This window comes from Heliangelus exortis, chromosome 3 (assembly GCF_036169615.1).
Source record: "Heliangelus exortis chromosome 3, bHelExo1.hap1, whole genome shotgun sequence".
Taxonomy (NCBI): Eukaryota; Metazoa; Chordata; class Aves; order Apodiformes; family Trochilidae; genus Heliangelus; species Heliangelus exortis.
This window is the reverse complement of record NC_092424.1, coordinates 14,851,780-14,871,954: the sequence shown is the minus strand read 5'-3', so window position 1 is coordinate 14,871,954 and position 20,175 is coordinate 14,851,780. Positions and strand designations below refer to the sequence as shown.

The following is a 20,175-nucleotide window of genomic DNA, read 5'->3' as shown; positions in this document are numbered from 1 at the left end:
GCACCCTTAGATATTTCTTAGTCTCAGTAAAATTGTGCTATATTATTCTCAGTCATGCTCTTATCTTGACCAAGCATTGCTTTACAGAAGTTATGGTCCTATTTTATTGCAAGTGTGGCCTGCATGTTGGCAGCAGTGTATTCCTAATGTCTGAGCTTCATGATGAGCTATCAACTCAGAAGTAGTTTTCATCCTTTTCTTTCAAGAAGAGAATGGCAAAACTTAGCAAGGAGACTTTTTTTTCCCATGAAAGGTCTTGGATATTGTAGAAATAAATGCCAACAAAGTTTCAAAACTTACGGATGACAAACCACATCCTTTCTTAGGAGGCAAAGATCATTCAAATGCCTTGGGTAGTGTTATCTAGTATTATGAGCAAGGTGATGCAAAAATAATCTCATGTAATCAAATGGTAAAATGTGTTAAGTGTAGGCAAGAATCAGAGTTCTCAGGGGGTTCCTGACCTAAGACTCAGCTATGTTACTATTCCATTAGATGAAGTGGTGTGTTTGGAACAGATTGAACTTGAAACAGCTGTTTTGTTTTGTTTTGCTTTTTTCCCTTTTCCCATCAGTGTATGGCACTTGATATTTAGAAATCAGGAACTTTTAGCTGCAATGGTTTCATAAACTTTCATGGCTTGGGTGCAGCTTATGTGAAGGCAATGCCTTCTGGTTCATATCTATATTTTTTCAGAAGGAAATATATAGATGTCTAGTTTAAGAGAAGAAACTTGAGGACACTGAAGCGTGGTCTGTATTTAGTCAAAACATCTCTCAGAGCCAAAAAAAACCCAGTTCCATTTTCTAGGTGTGCATTGGGAGCCAATTTGAGCCAGTATTAAAGCAGTAAAACAATAAGCAATACAATGATACAAAGAAAAGCAGCATACCAATGGACACTTTTAGTAAATTCAGTTATTAAAATAAAGATAAAAATCAACAGAATACCCGTCCTTAATCTCCTAGACATACACAAAGTTGTGAAGTGCTGAAAATAGGACTTTGTTTCAACGTATGCTGAAAATAGGAAAGTTTGTTTCCAAATATGCTCATGACCAACTGGCTGAAAAACAAATCTGTTGGTTTAGGTTAAAGGATAAATTGCTCTAAAACCCACAATAGAAACTCTTCCAGACAGTAAGTTATTTTCATCTTCTCCTGAGTTTCATTGTGCATACCCATCCTTGCTGGTGTATAAGGTACACGTGTGGTGCTCAGTGGCAAACATGGGTTGACACGGCCCAGGGGAGGAATAAGAAAGAAGGGGAGAAGCACTTGTAAGATGATCCTGAATAACAACGAATGGGTAGTCCTTTTAAAAAAACACAAGTGACAATATCTGCTCCAATCTGAAAGTACTAAAGCCCAGGTTTGGCAAAACCTGCAAGACCAATAAATAAAGCAGTGAAAAAATGGACTGGATAATGAAGTAAATTTTAAATTGGTTACTTTAAGAGACTATAAATTTAAGCAGATAAACACAAGACTTTTCATTGAAAAAATGAATTTTTTTGAGTGTAAAAGTACAGCTGGAGGGCAGGGCATAATGTTATTTAAGGCACAAGACAATAAATCCCTAAGAGTTTGACTTCTAGGATACACTCAGGTCGAGAAATATATGAGCACCCCAGAGAGTATAAAGTTCAGAGTCACAGAGAGTTTCTAGCAGAAATTTCTGACTGTAGACAAGAATCTGCCAGAGTATTTCAACTTGTTGCCAGCTTGCAGTAAACCATGGTGATAACACTTGGTATCTCATAATAGAAATCGTGTTTTTCATCCATGCTTGCCACATTGCTTTGAAATAGTGATACACTTAGCAGGTGCTATCTTTTATTTCTGGTGCTGTGTGATTTGGTGATGTGACATGTGCAGTAAAATTTACTGATTCCTGTGCTCCCAAATTGGCCCTTTCATTAGAATAAAAACATATCTTAGAATGTGCCTTACAATCTTTTTTATAAAAAAAAAAAAGACCCAAACCCAACAAAACTCACAAACCCTTATGATATGAACTGAGTGCCAACTCATGCAGAGCTCATCTTCCTCTCTAAGCAAGCAGCTGACATCAATTATGGCCTGTGCCTCACTTCCCCAAATGGGTTGTATTTAAAGAGAAAACAAAAAATAGCCTGAAGATAAATATAACAGTTGGTAGCTATTGCACTACCTAATGTAGCACTGTCAAAATCTCTGTTTACACCATGTGACTCAGTAATCTTAACAAAAGCCAGGATTAATGATGTCCTGAACATTAATTATTAACATGGTTTTGCTACTCAGTTTTATGTGCAGAAGTGGATGGAGAAATGCCAACAGAAACCCCTAGCATACACAGAAGCAGTATTTTCCTGAATATGTGTGTCATACCTCTCCTGGACCCCTGAAAGCTGGGGCTGTGTTATCCAGGATCAAATTGCACCAATTGCATTTGCCTCCCCAGAGAAGTCACAGGGGCACTAGAAGTGCTTGTGATATTGCACATCAGCTGAATGGCTCATCACAGCTGATGCACTGAAACAGAGAGCTGGACTGGACAATCAAGTTTCAGATGGCAGACTGTCAGCTGACAAGTTAAAAGTCAACCCTGAGTGAACAAAGCAGATACCACTTTGTGTTCTTCTCTGCAGTTGTAGAAATGGTATCTGGGAGTTACTATGTCAGCAGTACCACCTCTGCACTTTTTTATGTATTGCAAGTTTTTAACCATATGTAGGGAAAAGTTGGTCCCAGGCATTTTCAGGTTTTCATAATTTAAGTGTATTTTCTATGTATGCAGTTCATGCACAGGTAAAACAAATTGATGTTTTAATAAACATTTTATGGTTCAGCATGGGCAGGCAGATATATTCAATAAAAATAAATTCTTTAGAGGAATAAAAACCTGTAGCAAGAAGAAGATATTTCTCCTTGTGTATCTGTCTTAAATTTGTGAGTAATATTACGCTTTCTATGCTTTACTGCCTTTTCACTCAGTTGTCCCTATCATGTTATTTTAAACTAACTGAGCGTGTGTACTGAAGAATGATAACATTAGACATGAGATACTGTGAGCCAGTAACCTCTGCCTTGGCTTCCTAGCTTGAGCTGTAGCTGAAATTGCCTGGGCTAGTGGGAGGAAAGGCTGGAAGGCAGCAGCAGCAGGAGCCCAGGGACAGAAAGAGGCCACTGCAGGGATTCAGGAAAGGTAAAGGGGAAAGGAGAGAAAAGTAGCAGGGAATGAAGAGAAGGGAGAAGTAGCAGCGAACAGAATTGTTGAACTACATTTCAGCAGACCATAGGATGCTGTTCAGTTCACAAGCACATTGTTGCAATGAGCAGGCATGGAAAAAAGTTCAAACGGAGACTGCAACAGAATGGAGAAAAAAAACAGAACTTAGAAAGCAGTGCCTGAGTAGGCATGTCCTGGACTTGACTTATCACTGGACTTCACTTAACACTGATCAGATCTGTTCTGCTTTTCTGTCTAGAGCAGTGATGGATATCTAAGTTTCAGCCATTAGTCGATGAAATATCCAATGCTATTTTTGCTGCTGAGGCAGCATCAGTGTACTCATCTCTTTGTATGCTGTACATTTTGAAAACTTTGTGTTGCTCACCTTCCCCACAGCTGTGTTTCTTGCTTTCATTACCAGCATATTGCTAGAGATATGGATGTAGCTGTGTTGAGGATGCTGAGGGCCTTTGTGTACTCGTCTCATATAAAAGGTTTTTTTATTATTTCTGAAGGTAACTTGCAATCAAATAAGCTCTTCTACACTTTGTCATCTGCAGCAGAAAAGCATTCTTCTTGGTATACTTATATATGTGACAAAATTCTGCCTACCTTTTGTCTGCCCTTTCAGAGCTAGGGAAAAATATTTTTCCAAGTACTACATGTCCAGTTAAATCAGGAAAAGAAAGCTGCAATACCATGGCCTTGTGTCACTCTGTAGTGAGTAGCAGAATTTGGTGATGATGCTTTCATGTAGGGAAGTCCTCACTTCAGAAAGAGCATTATCATTTGAAGATGTTACTGTCTTCTACTTCGTATTAGTTCCCTTCATTATAAGGAACAACAGCTCCTACCTCCCGAGCTCAAACACTGTAAGAGGTTGTCCAGATAGGTCAAATGCACTTCACTGTGCTGCTGAAGGTAGTTCAAGCTATGTCTGGCTGGCTTTGCACCGAGACATATTGAGGATGCTCACATGGTCTGTGAACATGGCTCACTTGGGAGGCTCTAACTCCCTAAATCTGTTCTGGTTGTTCCACAAGAGCAGTGTTCTCAAAGCTTGATGCCGTGTATTCGTGAAGGTCAGAACAACTGGAGCTTCAGGAGCTCTGCAGGGTCTCCCCACAAGTTCTCTGTGTAGCTCTGCACTTTCATACCTTGTCCCTTCTCCTCCCAAATCAAAAAAACCTGATTTCCCTATAATCATTGAACGGTTTACTGCTTTACTTAAAGGTCCAGGCAGAATATAACTGTCTTATTATCTGTCTTGCTCAGTTATGTCTTGTTATATGGTGCCACTGCTGTAGCATCTCCTCTGCTGTAATCTTTGGGCCTCCTGACTTGCACGTTCACTTCAACGTTTCAAGCAGTTTACATTTTAATCCTTTGAGAGTACCTCCTCCATCACAAGTGTCTTCACCTATCTTTCTTTTGAAATCTGCACATCCAGCAAAGCCTTTTGTTGGATGAAATGAGAATTGTGCATGGGTTTTGTCCACCTTGGCTGTCTGCATTAATATGCCTGACTTAAGTACTCTAATAACAAAATGCTTTTCAGCTTCACCTATATTAAGCTACAGGGTGCTACAACAAAAGATTAATAGCTTCAGCTGGCGTGCTGACAGGCAAAAGGGAGTCATTATTGCCCTCTTGTTCCAGATGGAATTCCTCTCCTTGAAGAGAGGGTGCACTCCTCAGGCCACATGACAGGTTGATGCAGAATTTATTTTCTTGGCAGAAATAATAGTGGGGATGGAAACTTGCATGTATTGTAGGGCAAATCTTTTGTTAAATCTTTGCTTAAAAAGGCTAAACATGTTTTCCTGGAAACCTTAAGCTGTCCCCCTTTGTCCTAGAAATAGAAACTGTTGTAAAACTAGAGGGTAACTTTACATTTCCTTTCACTCCTGAACATATAACCCTTCATGGAAAGACTGTTTTGCCATCTCTTAGATAAGCATATTGTGTATTGCATGCTAGATAGCTCTCTTGTAATATAGGGAAATCCTAAAATGATTTCCCAGGTTAACTTCAGCTACTCTGGAGGTATTTCCTCGGTTTTCTATTTTCTTGAAAAATGTCTCACATAGTTTCAGGTCTTTTTCTTTGTTTATACTTATTGTCTGAATTTATTGCTTACCACAGTTAATTTCTCCTCCCACATGTGTCTTCAAGTCCTCTCTGTTACTCCATTTCCAGTCACCAGCACAGCTACTGTTGTATCTCCTTTTCATAGTAACTTCATTGTTCTGGTCTTGTATTTGTAGACAAAACTGTCAGATTGAATGTATTTGATAGTGTTTTACGCCAAAGACCAGTTTTTAAAATGTACTGGCAAGCTCAATTTTATTCATATCTGCAATGGAAAAAAAATATAATGAAAAGCAACTTAATTCAAATCACTAGTTATGAAGTGTCTCTTACACCAAGACCTAAATAAGGAATTTCAAGAACTGTTTCCAGAAGAAACAGTTAATGACCCCCATTTCATTACCTACCGCTTTAAAAATAGTTTTTATTCTAATTAAAAGTTGCTTCTTTTGAGATCACATTGGTCATTGCGTTCATCTGATTATTTCTCTTAAAGCTGTTTCCAGTCCTTCTGAAGAGCTAAATACACTTGATCCAGTAGAAGAGAAACTTCGAATGCAAATTGAAGAAGAAAAAAAAAGGTATTACTTCTGTCCCAAACTTCTGCCGTCCTTCAGAAGATAAATTATACTGCTGGTATATTCCAATTACAGTTCTGCACACAGAGCTACCCTCAGGGTTTTCTCTGACATTTTAAAAATGTCAGCTTGTGGTTCACTGATAGTTTTTAAAGTTCTGTACACTCTTGGTTTGTCTGTAAGATGCCACCATATATGAGTGGGGAAAATTTATGTTTATGCTAACAGCTATAAATAAATAAAAATACCTTAATAGTCTTCCCGAGGATTAGAGTTAGAAACTTGTTGATGGAATCCAAATGTATTGTGAACCTTTTTAGTTGATTCAAAAATATCCTGCTTTCCTTGACCTAAGGAAAACCTTTAGGTTATAGAGGATTAACTATGTGTAAATAATATGGAGAATACACATCGGTTAACCAGTCCTTATTTTAATGTCACTGTTGCCAGGAGAATAAAATAAAGTAGATGCCAGGATATCAGTTCTAAGGAATCTACTAGAATTTATGTTATGTGCAATCTGTGAAGAAACTTTTGGGTATTACATGCTATGGGTAATACTCCAACTGCATGTTAGCCAGGAGGCTTCATTACTGAAGCTTCCATCTGAAAGGGGAATCAGTCTCAGCTCCTGGCTTGATTCAGACTCTGATGACCTGTTGTTTTTTAATGGTAACATGCCGATAAATCAGGATGAATTATTGACATATTTGATTAAACCCGTATTTTAATTTTTAATATTGGTCCCACCCAAATGTGGTGTAAGTTTCTTAGACTTACTGTCCAATGAAGTTCTTTTAAAATATGAGATATCTCTTATAACCATTCTGCTTGTGTCCCCTGCATTTCTGATTGTTATAAATTCTTTTGTAATTTAAATCTGCAGCTGTTCTAGGTAGGATAAAGCTTTATTCAGATATGTGTTGGAGGATCTGTAATACAGTTTCTTCTTCTCATGCTAGTTATAAAACTATGTTCAATCGCTTGAAAGTTCTGAAGGTAGAGATTGAGCACCTGCAGCTTCTTATGGAAAAAATCAAGATGAAGCTGCAAAAAGACTTTGAAGTCTGGTGGTCTGAAGAGGCAATGAACCTACAGGTATGAAATAACTTCATATTTGTTCCATTTTCACGTAAATGCAATATCTTCAATAATTTCGTAAAGAAGTAGCTTATTGACTGGAGAGAAAGGAGTATGAAGGATGGGATTTGGGACCAGATTCACCTGTGCTTATGCCAACCTAAATCAGACAAAGCTAGTGTGAATTATGCTTGTATGAAGCTTACACAAAACAAAACCCTTGCTTTCTGCTCTGTTTTGACCTTCTCCCAAAGAACTTGATTTAAAGCCAAGAAAGGCCCAAAACTCTGAAGGGACATAAAGCAAATGGAGAAGATGGAAAAAAAAATTTTTACTGCTAGCAAGACTATGATTTCATCAGGTTTATGATGTGTATATTAAAAGACAGCAGTCATGGCTGTAATATGGATAAATCCCAGCAAACATAATCAGTTTTTAGCTTCCTTTGTTTGCAAAGACTCCATTAACCTTTCAGCTTTCCTAAGCTCCCAGAGGTTCAGCAGCTTTCAGCATGGAGCTTGTGTCCCCCAATTCTCTAGCCTAGACTGCTGCCATCATTGCCTCTTAAAGAACTCATCAGAAAGAGAGTGCTGTAAAAATGAACAAAAGAGATGTCAATTTAAGTAGTATATAAGAAGTTCATAACACTTGGTCTGAAAACTACACAGCTTCACAAGTACAGGAGGCAGTGCAAGATGTTCCATAGAGGGATCAACTGAAACAACAAAATAGCTTTCTTATGCTTCCCTTCTGACACTTTTTTACATGTCTTCCAAGTAGTGACATGGCATCCCACAGCAAAGTGCTGCCATGAAATGCTCACCAGCCCAAAGAGTGCTGAGTGCAGTCCATCCCATATCATTTATTATTAATTGGAAGAGAAGATTTGTTCCTCAGGGAAAAGGTCTTATAAACAAAGAAGCGTTTAGCCATTATTTTGCTTAATACTTCTAAGTTTAAATTATTTTTCAAGAAAACAGCCTAAAATAAATGTGGAACTTAACATAAAGAATCCAGTTAAGTGCCACCTAACTAGCTTAACTTCAATTTATCATTGCAAAACTTTCTTCAGGTTAAAATCTCTAGCACTACTAGTGGCAAAGAGGATAATGTTTTCATCATCCTCCTGTATAAATATTTAGGCTTTTCAAATCACTGCAAGTAATATTTTTGAGCCTGCTGGAGCACATTTTTCTCTGTCCCTTAGCAGGAGAGGTCCAGGATTCAGCCCTTCATGATTCATCAGTAGAAGGTTAGCAAACTGGAAAAAATAATTGGGATTGATTTCTTGCATATTGACCTATCTATACTGATCTCCATAAGAAACTCAAATTGGTGAACACATGCTGTTACGTATTAAAAACCTGTAACTTGAGCTAAAAAATACTTGAGCCAATACTAAATCCTTTCCTCTTTGTTCAGAAGTGTTTGTCCAAGTGAAGAAAATAGCTGTGTGATTCAGACTCTGTTTTCTGAATGAGTCATTGCCTACCTTGTTATTGCTGAGACCTATAGACCAATATTAAGCATTCTAAAAAAAATTAAATCCTATGTAATTTTTTTTTCAATCTATACCCAGCAGGCAAAGCCAGAGATGGTTAGCTTACCAAATACCTCAACTGTTTATCATCAGTTCATCAAATCCTCACAACATCTACCAACTAGCAGGTAAATTTGTAATTTTTTCTTTTAATTACTTAGTTCGAAGAAAATGCAGATTTATTAGAAGTGCAGCTCACCAGAATGCTTTTACAAATATCACACCCAAACACTACATTCCCTGTTCTGACAGAAATGACTGTCTAGAAAGTGAATTTTTATAATTCCATTATTTTGCAGTCCCAGTGAAGGCAAGGTATTGTAGCTCAGTACTTTTGACTGTTGGTCTTGGGACCCTGGAAACCTGTCACTGGAGAGCCCATGGCATATCTGAGAAAAGCAAGCCTGTTACCAGTCAATTTTGCATTATGAGGAGACTGGAGCTCCTTTGGAATATACTACAAACAAACAAAAATATTTAAAACTTATTTAATATATAGCCTACATAATTTGCTATTGAAAAAATGTCCTGCTGTTCCATTCAAGCAGCATGTTATTCCACAATGATAATGCATTTGACATTGTAAAACATATCTGCATCCTTTACAGTAAAAAAAAAAAAAGTAATCTTCTTGGTTGCTTCTTCATCAGTCAGTTCTAATTTCAAAACCTGTAATTTAAATTGTCAGTAATAGATCTTTCATATAGGTCTTTCTTTTCAGAGTACAATGCAAGAAAATATGTACCTGAAAGTGCAATTTTCCATATTCATTGACAAGAAATGGAAGTGTTCTCTCTCCTTCCCTCTTCTCTCTCCCACCTCACCTCTCCAGCTCTTTTTCTCCCTCTCTCACTCCCTCCTTCTCATTATATGGTCTATCTTTCTCTCACAAGTGGCTTTACTTAGAGTTCTATAACAATACTCTGCATAAATGATATTTCCTGCTTTGCAGCAATGTAATATATCCTACGTACCATAAAATAATGAATACTGGATTCTCTTAAAGCCATAAAATGTACTCTAATATTTATTGTACATTTCATGTGTCTGCAGTGAATGGCCCATGATCAGTTCAAGGAGTGAAACACATAATCCTCTAAAGTTATCTAAAAAAGCATTTTCTGATGCCTTGAACTGAGGAAAACCAATTCTAGTCTTCTCTACTTCGCTTTAATTTTTATTCTGTGTTCTCTCAAGATGTAGGCACTACTCAATTTGCAAACAGTTGGTGGCTTTTAGGCCTAACTTGAGGTGTTCAATTCTAGTTTTAGGTTGAAGGTTACTTACCCCACAGAAAAGCTGATGGAACAGAACATGAGAGCATTTTTGGTTTAGCTTAGCACAGTGTCAGCCAAATTAGCTCAAGCAATCCATGACTGTCACTCTCATTTGTTACTGAATTGAACTAAAGACCTCTTTCACAACCTCTCTGCTCCGTTGTTTGTGGTAAGAAGTTTCCTGTTGGAATGCTGATGCACTGCTCTGGAGAGTGGTATCTTTATCTTTTATACAGTCAAAGCTAGAATTAAAAAGAACATAAGATAATGCCCAGGTACTTCCCAGTACAGTGGGAGACTGGCCTCTAGGAGCGGTGATTTCTCATTCCCCCACCCTAGCTCAGAAGTAAAATTGCATAAATGGTTTCTTTATAATGTTCTTTTCAACTTTTCTCTCAAATGCCTTTACCATTTCTGCTTATGACTGGAGGGCAGGTCTCAGAAAAGTGTGTCTAGCATTTTTAATATAATGGGAGAATCAGGGAAACCTGGTTTCTCTCAGGTGCCAAGCTTACTTCAAAGTACTGTACTACCCCACACTGTCTCTTGCAAAAAGTCTCATGTTCTTTATAGATAGTTTCTCCGTGTCTCAGGAATGGACATGTTGACTGAGACTGACTGAATGATCCTTGCATACATATCACAGACCCAAAACATTAATCTTCTTGAACTTAAATTGTATAGGGAGTCAGGATTAATATAGTTTTGGTTTACCATCTCTATCAATGTTCTTGCAATGATCTTTTCAACTACTCTTTCCTCCTTATAGTTCCAGAAACCTGATCTTATTTTATGTTAGGCTCTTTTAATGTATTTTATACAGATACATTTCCAGTGTGATGTATATGGGAGCAGAAACTCTATTGCAGCTTTTCATGAGGCAGGAGCTTCAGGCTTAATATCCCACTGTGCATGAAAATTTACTTTTCCCCCTATTTGAGGTAATAACATTTTAGACTAAAAGTTTCCAATTTCACTGGCTTTAAGAACATAAAACAGAATATTTATTTCCCAAGGATTTGCTTGACCCCATTTGACACAGGAAATTTACTTACCAGTTCCCATCATTGTGTAGGATGAGTCCAGGCTACAACTGCTCCTCTTGGTACCATAGTCCAAAAACACAAATGGCTTTTTGTTTCCAGTTCACCTAGAAATCAATAATGTCTCTGAAATTACATTACTATGTTCACCCAGTAGAATAACTGGACACAAAAGCAGAAACTGACATAAATTATACTTGATATCATGTGGTGTAAATAAAATCTCTTTCCAAGATAGAATTCAGTTCATAGGTGTGTTCAATAGATACAAGATCTAATACTTATTGATCTGTATGTCAGAAATCTAAGACTGCTGTTGACAGAGTTAAGTATGCAGTAAAACAATACAGACAAACTCCTGAGTGTGAACAGATATAAATGCAGTCTTTGGGATTAGGAGTAATAAATTATCTATCTCAGCATATAAAGCATACAGGGATATTCCATAACCTTTCTTGAGATTCATATATGTGTTTGAACAAATTCTTTTGATCACCTTCAAGTGCACTATTCACATGGATTGTTATTGTTGGATTACCAAAGAAAATTAAGCCTTGGGAAGGGAATGTAGTAACATCAAATTGTATTTGATATTAAATCAATTTGTAACTAAAAAAAAAAAAAAAAAGGCTGGTAATCCTTTTGAGGTATTAGAGAGATACACACATGTGAAAGGCACTTGATTCATGTCCAAACATGAAACTAACATCAAATTGTTAAGTGTCAGAAGGAAATTGTGTTAATAAAAGAGTTGAACAGTGAGGATTTCTGCCTTAGTCAGTAAGGTTTGAAAGCCATTGGCTTTATGCTACTCCCACTAGAGAAAGAAACATGAGGAAAAGAAAGTTCTGCATAAGAGAAGTAATTTCTTGACCAGGTTAATTACATTACCTAATCTGATATACCTAAAATTACCTGAAACCAGTAGTTTGTCTGTGGTAGAAGCTTACAGACTCATGCTTATTAACCTGATAAATAGATTCATAAGGTTTCCAGGCTGTATTTATCTTTGCATTTCTTTCATATGAAGGCTGCACAAATCTTAAATCTCATCTGATCTGAACATATTACTTAAAAAGCACAACTGTGCAAAGTGGAGAAAAAATGAGCCATTTCTGTATTTCAGACAGAAACATGTTTAATCAGCAACCCCCAAGTTACAGAACAAAGAGAATGGAAGAGGAACTTAAAATAATCATCAAGGAGTTATTTTATTCAAGAATACCTAATAAAGTCTGTCAAACTTGAAAGTGAATACTTTGCTTGGCCATAGTGTGTCTACCATAGTGTGGTGCTGCCTGCAACTCATACTGTGTGTACCTCTGTGTCACTTATGGGCTCCTTAATGGTCAAGACTGCAGAAAGTTTTAATATTTGTGTTAGCTCAGCACTACATGTTTGTTCCCCTTCAGAATTCAAACACAGTGTTTTTTTCCTCACAGTCTTCTCCTGTAGAAAAGAAATTTGCCAGATCCTTGTCTGTTCATGTTCCTTGTCTCACTGAATATTTACTTTCACTGGTGTTGAAGTCTTTTGGTATTCCTCTAGAATACAAGCAAATACTGGATAGTCATTCAAATCTTCTAAACATTTTGGCTTTTTTTTCCTTCTTTCAAAGAGAATGCATTTCTTTTTACTTCAGTAAGATCCTTATTAACCACACTCATTCCCTTTTATTGACTCTCATTTGTTCTGTTCTGGCAAGCACTACAGTATGTTCAATCTCAGATTCCTTGGCTCTTCATCTTCTTCGTCAAAAACTTCTGTCACTTTACATTCCCTTGCAGGTATTTTCAGACAGCTCTTCATAATTTCCCATGATTTTGAGCATCAGACTTTTTAGCTTTTATTATCCTGAATTGCAAAATTCACTCCTTATATTTGTGCTACGTGAAACAGGATACATTTACAGATTTTGCAGCATTTTTGTGGTGTAATTTTTTTTTTTATTTCTGCCCATTTTCTGCAGTGTTACATGATGATAAAACAAAATCTGGGAAAGACATCAGTGATTAGCTACATTTGAAAGATTTTTGCATTCTGATGGTAACAATTTAACTTAAACAATTTATGAACAAATCTATGAATCTGCAAGCTAGACCAAATTTGATTTTTTTTTTTTTACCTATATGCTGGAATTCTCAGATTTTAAGCAGCTTGAGCATTGCCTGCCTTTACACAGAAGATCTGTTCTCCTCATGTCCAAGGCTCAGATGGCTGTGCTGCAGCTGAGGGTTTTCTTAAAATTGCAGAGATTGCACACCTTCAAATTTTACACTTTACATTTTTATCTACCTGATTGTCTGCATTTTCTCAGCTAGGGAGTCAATAATTCAATGTTATGACACCCATCATCTCTCCAGCTCTTCCTTAGGTGCTTGTGGAGATGTGGGACAGTTGTCACTACCCCTTGGGTTCCTGCAGTAAGGGTGGCACTGCCACAACACTGGGTACATCACTCCAGCTGCTGTCCCATGCCTGACTGAGACACATACTCCCAATAGATGACTCCCCCAAAAAAATGAGTTACCCACTAGGTGAACTTCAGGTATGAGGTTAAAAAAAGAATGGAGACTACGGAAGTTGACAGACTGTCTTTAACCTCCAGAAGAAGCAGGAATTTTACTGAAGCTGACAGAAAACAGTGCTTTGAGACTTCTAAGATTCAACTCAAGGATAAGGTCAGACAGATTCAGAATGAAAATGAGAATTGTACATTTACACCATCAAAATAATCTGAATTATACTAGAGGTTAAGAGCCAGGCAGAGGCAGGCCTACACCTTCTAGGTCCATCCAAATCTAAAACTGTGATCCAGGAGTGCTTATTTATGCGGTGCAGAAATGTTGGTTGGAAGGAACATCTAGAGATGTCCAGGCCAATGTCTTGCTTGGAGAATGGCAATCAGCACACTAAATCAGGTCAGCTGTGGTTTTGTTTGGCACTGTCAAGCATAAGGAGATGTCCCCTTTGGGTTTAACACCCTTTGGGTTTAACACACAGAGAGAGGGTCATTACCCCAGCCCTGTGCTGTCATAATGTCTTTCCATTAAATTGAGGGCAGCAGTAGCAAAATTTCTCATCACTGGAACACATCTGACACTCAGATAAAGGAGGATGGTCTTTGCTTCTGAGAACAGGCTAGGAACAAGTTGTGTCTGACTGTACATACCACTGCAAAATTACACTCTTTCAAATCCCTTATGATTCAATATGTCTTGCAATGCCATCAAAATATTAACAGAGCTTAAGTATGAAGGATGTTAATTATCCCCAGACAGGCCACTCCTCTAGACTAGGGATTAGAGAAATCTCCTGAATACATAAAACATGGATTTGAGTTCTGCCAAGCTGAGGGACTCATTCATTAGATTAGCAGTCTAACGTTTAACCTCTTACATGGAAGCAGCACTTTGAGTTATTACAAAAAATAGTTCTAACTTTCTTATAAATTTCCTTAACTTGCAGAAGGGTTTGCATCCCACAGATGAAAATGTCTGTCTGTAACACCCTAGGAAGAGAGTGGGAGTTTAAGGTCCATCTCTGAGCACAGTCATATTAATTTCCTTTTTCTGGGAACAACCTCACTCAGTCTAAGGTTTTTTTTCTTTAATATCTTTAATATCTTCCTCAGGTGCCCATTTATCCCAGAGCACTTTAGGGCAAGTTTTTGCATATTGTCCTGGATCCAGGAATCCACTTGAAAGTGAGATCTCTACAGGCCAAATCCTGCCACATCTGTAGCATCCAGGGTTTTTAATGGATCTGCATCTAAGACCCCTTTAAAATGGGTATTTAGCAATTTTGGACAAAAATTTTAATTCAAATTCATTGAAAAAAATAGTTCAAACATATAAACTATATTACAGCTTTGAAATTAATTACTTTAGGTGACTCACAATATTTATAAAATTATACATTCTGTTCATGGCAAGTAAAAAGCGAAGAAGCTTATTTCAATGGAAAGAAAACTATGAAGAAGAATCATCTTAAGCCTCATTTCCTTACTTTCATTATAGTTTAAGAAAAGAATGATGGACAGTTGCTATGGTTCAGTTGATGTGCTGTGATCTCCTAAACCATGGTTATATGGTTTGACTGCCTAGGAATCTCAGGGTACAGGCATACAGTCCTTTTAGAAGATTGAATTTAAGACCCTTAATCACTTAATTTTTAAGAACTACCAAATCAATGGAAAAAAATTTTCAGGAAATCCTAAAACAGAATTATGATGTTACATTTCCAGATATTTTTAAACCACACAGGAGGCAATAGCATCACACATCCTTCTAGGTCTTGTTATATGTAAGCATAATAAAGTACAGAATATTGTTAACATTATATATGATGCTGCTTTAGTTGAATTCAGCTGAGCCTTGAGGTTATTTTAATCCATTTATGCAGGTGTAAATGGTATGGGACTTGAGGAGTTAAAGAGGAACATTCAGTAAACCTGGAGCCATTCATTTGAAAATGACTTAGACTCTTGGGCACAATATCTTCTACAAAACTGAACCTGGCACAGTGTAATACAGTAAAATTTTAGTAATAAATTTCTTTCCTTTTTCAAGTTCTCTGCCAGAAATATCAATTCATCAGCCAACAATGTGCAAACTACTGCAGAGTTAAGAAAAGCAAGAACTTGCCAATTCTGCCATCTACTGGAAAAATCCTGAAACTGTGTAAATCCTGTGTTTTCACTCTAAGACTGGCACCAGATCCTGCTGTATTTGCAACCCCTGGGGAAAGGATAGAGTCCCCAGACACCCCGGGGCAGGAACCTGCCTTCCTTCTGGAGAGGCTCCTTGATAACAACAACTGCAGGGACAGGAATGCACAACAGCTGCTTGCAGTATATTTGGCTGTCATCAACAAGCCACATCCCCAAGTCCTTGCTGAGATTTTATCCAGTCTCCCACTGATTTTGGTAATAATTTTGCCTGACTAGAGGAAGAATGGAAAATGAGCTAAGGCCTCACTTGGCTAATAGTCAATTTGGGAACTAAATATACCATTAGAAACTGTACATCAGAGGCATCAAAGTGCTTTACAAGCCCTGCTTAGATTGCAAATACTTGTAGTGTAATCTTTATGAGTTTGTCATTCTTTCATAGCCACATTTTCTACATAAACCTATCACAGGGATTCAACTGAAAATCCTCTTCCAGTAAACAAGTGCTTCATATAGATAAAAAAGAGTCTTGAAAAACAGTTTCTTCGTGGTTTCTTAGTGTGTATAAATTTTCCCATGTATTAATATTCCCCTCACAAGGACTGTATTCTTTCCTTCATTTCTGCTTTCATTCCAGTTTTTCAGAGACCACGAGATTCAGCCCTACTGAAAATCCAGCTGAGAAAAACAATTCAGTCTCTTCTAATGACCCTGCCTTAAAAACAAGGTGAGAAGCATACCTGGACTATTCAGAGAAAAAAGCAAATCAGTAAGTGATGTAATGCTTAGATAACCCTATACCAATATCTTTAACAATAGACTTCTTGGGGAAAAAAATGAAATAGGAGAGAAAAGAAGAAAAAAAGAAAAAAATCTGAAAATGCGGGTTTTTCTCCAACTTCCAAAACAACATCAAAACTGTCCTATAGCTCTGCACCAAATAGCTGCATTGTCACCATTAAAAGGTGTTTTTTTGTTTGGCCTGAGACCTTTTTTCCATGAGCTTATGCACTGTGTCTTCTGTGCAAGAGAATAGGACACTGAAATAATAAATGAAAACAGAGGCAGAGCAATCAGAATATGTAAGTTTTGCAGAATGCAGGAACTATACAGAGATTTTTTTTTCATCCTTGTGATTTTGCACTTAAAATATTGTGAATCTCCCTCCTACAAATTATTCTAGAAAAATAAAAGGACACCAGCAGCCTGGCTGTGTCAAACTGAGCAGAGGTTACATGTCATGTTTTCTGAAAAGAGGTACTGTTTTGTGAAAATGAGTGTAGCAGGTTATCAGAAATTTTTTTTTTTTTTTTTTTTTTTTTTTTTTTTACAGCTTCTGTATTTTTTCTAATGCTCTCATTCCCTTATTCTTTTCTCCCACCAATATATCAGGCCAAGTCAGTACACTTCCAGAAGTTACATTCTTACTGTGCTCAACAGTTCTGGCTATTAAGGCTAGGAAAATATGGTTAAGTTACTATTTTTCCTGCTGCACTTGTAAGAACAAACCACATGGGGTTTTTCTTTCATTTTCCAAAACAATCCGTTTCTAGAACTGCAAAACATCATGAAAAATTTCATCCTCCAAAGCTTAATCTTTAAATTGCGTTTTTGTTTAAGAAAAACAGAAGAAAAAGAGAAGCTAAAATGGAATTTAGATAGTACTTTCTCAGATATACCATGTATTTTTTATATTGCTGCTAATCAAATGAAAATTGGTAAGTGAATAATCCTTTACTGGTGTTCTGAAACCACCTTGTAAATTAGGTGAAAAAAAATTTTAAGCTCATAGTTCTTTCTCTATTTTTTTTCCATTTTGCTTCCCTAATTCAGCAACTGAGGACTTAGTCAGTAGCACAAAGACAAGGATATCAGACTTCTCTTTATGTCAAGCACAGTTACATTCTGTGCAACAGTTAGAAAAGAACACTTGAAATAACTATAATTACAAAGGTAGGATATGTAAAACAAATGTTTCTCTCTTCAGTTCCACTCATCCTTGAATATTGTAATTTTTATCACTTTATTTCTCATTTCACCATTAGTGTTTAATATTTAAATGAGGCTAAAGACACAGGGCCAAGTTTGTAGCTTTCTGTGCTGATTAGAATAGCTTCATTTTACTACATCATCTTGTACCACTGGAGGGTTTATCAAAAGCAGAGGTAAGTCAATGATTTAACTGCATAGACACAAGATCTCAGCTGAGACTGGAGGCTCAGCAGCAGAAAGGAGATGCATTTGTCAGTAAATGTTAGGAATGCCATGTGACTGTTTGCTTCTGTGTATGTATGAAAACTTAATGCCATTTCAGTAGGCAAAAATACTATTGATCTGATCCAATAAACAGTGGCACTATATCCTGAAGCAAACACATGGCATAGTCACATCCATCATTCCTTTGGTAAACTCACTCTTCCTTAAGGTTTTCCTCTTGGCAATAAGTCTTGGATTCAGCAGTAAAATATTTTTAACCCTTTGTGAGTGGTTTTATAGCTGATAAACATGTAGCCCTTCTAAAGTAAAGAGATAGTGGCTAATCTTAGGACTCTACATAAGAGCATAAAGAAGGCAAGAGCTTGATTCTTCTCTGAACTGTGCCATCTCTGAAAATGGATCTGAGAACAAAGTCCTCCATACTGAAAAAAGAGTAGATAATGGATTAGAAAACTAGCCTCCTTTCTCAGTTGGGTCCACAAGTATGCTTTCTTCTTTCAGGACCCCACCAAGTTCAAGTACATCTATTCCTCTGACTGGAGACAGCCAGGCTGATGCTGACATCCTAGCTTTCATTAAAGCAAGACAGAACATCCTGCAAAAGAAAGGTAAATCCTGCCAAAATATAGGAAGCCAAACCAAAATCTCCAGTACAGCATTTTAAAGCCAAAATAGCTTTAGTCCACATTTATACTGACGCAAGTGAGAACGGATTCTGGCTTAAATCATATTACATTATGTTCTCAGCTGTTCTAAACACTTGAGGTTCTCCACATGTATTTATTTTAGTAGCTCAGTGCTGTTGTGTGAAACTGTGAAGGGTGTCTGTTTTTCTCAGCCACCATCAGTGATCTTGCTGGGGCAGGCATGCCTGCAGACTGCAGAGTGTATTTCTATACACTTAAGTAAATGCATTTGAATGTGGTTTCTTGATGGTTAAAATACTTCCAAAATTTTCTGTGTGCAGTTTTTTTCTAATTCTGTGGCCTGGTTTTCCACTAGTACAGCTTTAGCTGTAACAATTGACACCAAATAAAGATTATGCAAATGATTGCACTGTTCTCCTCCTCATGAGGCAGACTGGCCCATGGTGTCTAGCAGAGTTTGTCCTTAGCAGGTATTTCACTGTATCACGGTCTAGTGAAATTTTCTATGGGTATTTGTCACCAAATCAGGTACTGAGAGCAATAGGTAGGCAATAAAGTTCACTCTACAGTGTAAGTAAGTAAAATTGGCAGAAAGCTGAAAGCAATAAATGCACAATGGTAGCACTGCAAGGTAGCCTGAAAGTAATTCATCATGATAAAGAAAAATGTCCTGTGATTTCAACCAATTAGATAGAAGATGAAAAGGGTAGTGGTTACTGAAGCAATTACTTTCCATCAGTACTTGAGTGCTGATGACAGCATTATTCAGCAAGCTATCAGCACCTGACAGATGGTGTTAGCATTGTCACAAAGTGGGGTCTGGGTATCACACTGCTTATCAGAAAACTGTCAGGTAAACACACAGTGGCTGAAAAAACAGCTCATCCAAGGCAAACACTTAAAACACTCAGGCTTCAGGATCCCTTTTTTCTTTATTTAGTAAAGCTGTTGTCAGGTTTCTTCTGCAAACGAAACTAAGTTGAATTTATAGGCAGCTCACCAGAAGGAGGTTAATGTCTTACAACAAACACCTCAGGCCTTTAGAAGGTCCAAATCTGCCTCATTCTTTCAAGTACAATAATCTAACTAACAAGAGCCCACCTTGTCCTGTGGTATCAGGAATGGCTCTAAAATGCTTTTTTCCATTCTGATTGTTTTGGAGCCATGGGCTATTACCTAGCAATATCCATCAGTTGCAGAAGTGACTTGCCTGATCAACAAAGACAACTACTAGACCTCAAGTGACAGGAGGTATTCATGCAGAAAAAAGGACAGACAAAACTTTTTTAATTGTTCTGAAGTTTAGTTAGGTGAGTTGAACTACATGCTGCACTAAGGAGCTGAAAAGGAATGGAATAGCATTTGGTCATCCTGGCAGTGCAGGGCTGGGGGACTCAACTAATCACTAAAGCATAGGCAGAGGAACAGAAAGTAAAGAGACTTAATTAAGTATTATATTACAAACATGTAGGGACCTGATGTGTCATAGATAAGAGATAACTCAGCAGCATATTCTGAGAAGTATTTGAAGTCAACCTGACAGATAGAAGGCTTTTTCTTCTTTGACTGTCTGTGAGGAAGGGGGAAACTTTCCAGATTTGAAGGATGATGTCACTGATGGTAGGAACCAAAAAAGAGGGTTTAAATTTTAATTTAGCAAGATGGAGGAAAGTAAAATCTACAGATTAGTACTGCTAAGGAAGTACTTTGTGCTTCAGCACCATAGTGAAACCTGAGGACATTTGCAGGGTGCAGTGATAGCCTTTCTAACTGGAAGAAGAAAATGAGCTTAGGAACTCCTCTGTTTCTGTATC

The 20,175-nt window shown here is 37.3% G+C and overlaps 1 protein-coding gene across 2 annotated transcripts in view; it reads left to right on the top strand.

Annotated features, from left to right (window-relative positions):
- Positions 1 to 20,175, top strand: part of KIF6 (kinesin family member 6) — a 152,619-nt gene that overhangs the window by 130,629 nt on the left and 1,815 nt on the right. Inside the window, exons 17-21 of one of the 2 annotated variants that reach the window (XM_071739374.1) lie at positions 5,804 to 5,888; positions 6,848 to 6,983; positions 8,548 to 8,633; positions 16,135 to 16,224; positions 18,216 to 18,322. In XM_071739374.1, the coding sequence (XP_071595475.1) occupies positions 5,804 to 5,888; positions 6,848 to 6,983; positions 8,548 to 8,633; positions 16,135 to 16,224; positions 18,216 to 18,322 (504 nt within the window). Of the gene's footprint in view, positions 1 to 5,803; positions 5,889 to 6,847; positions 6,984 to 8,544; positions 8,634 to 16,134; positions 16,225 to 18,215; positions 18,323 to 20,175 lie in introns of both variants that reach the window. The other variant, XM_071739373.1, reaches the window with a different exon arrangement.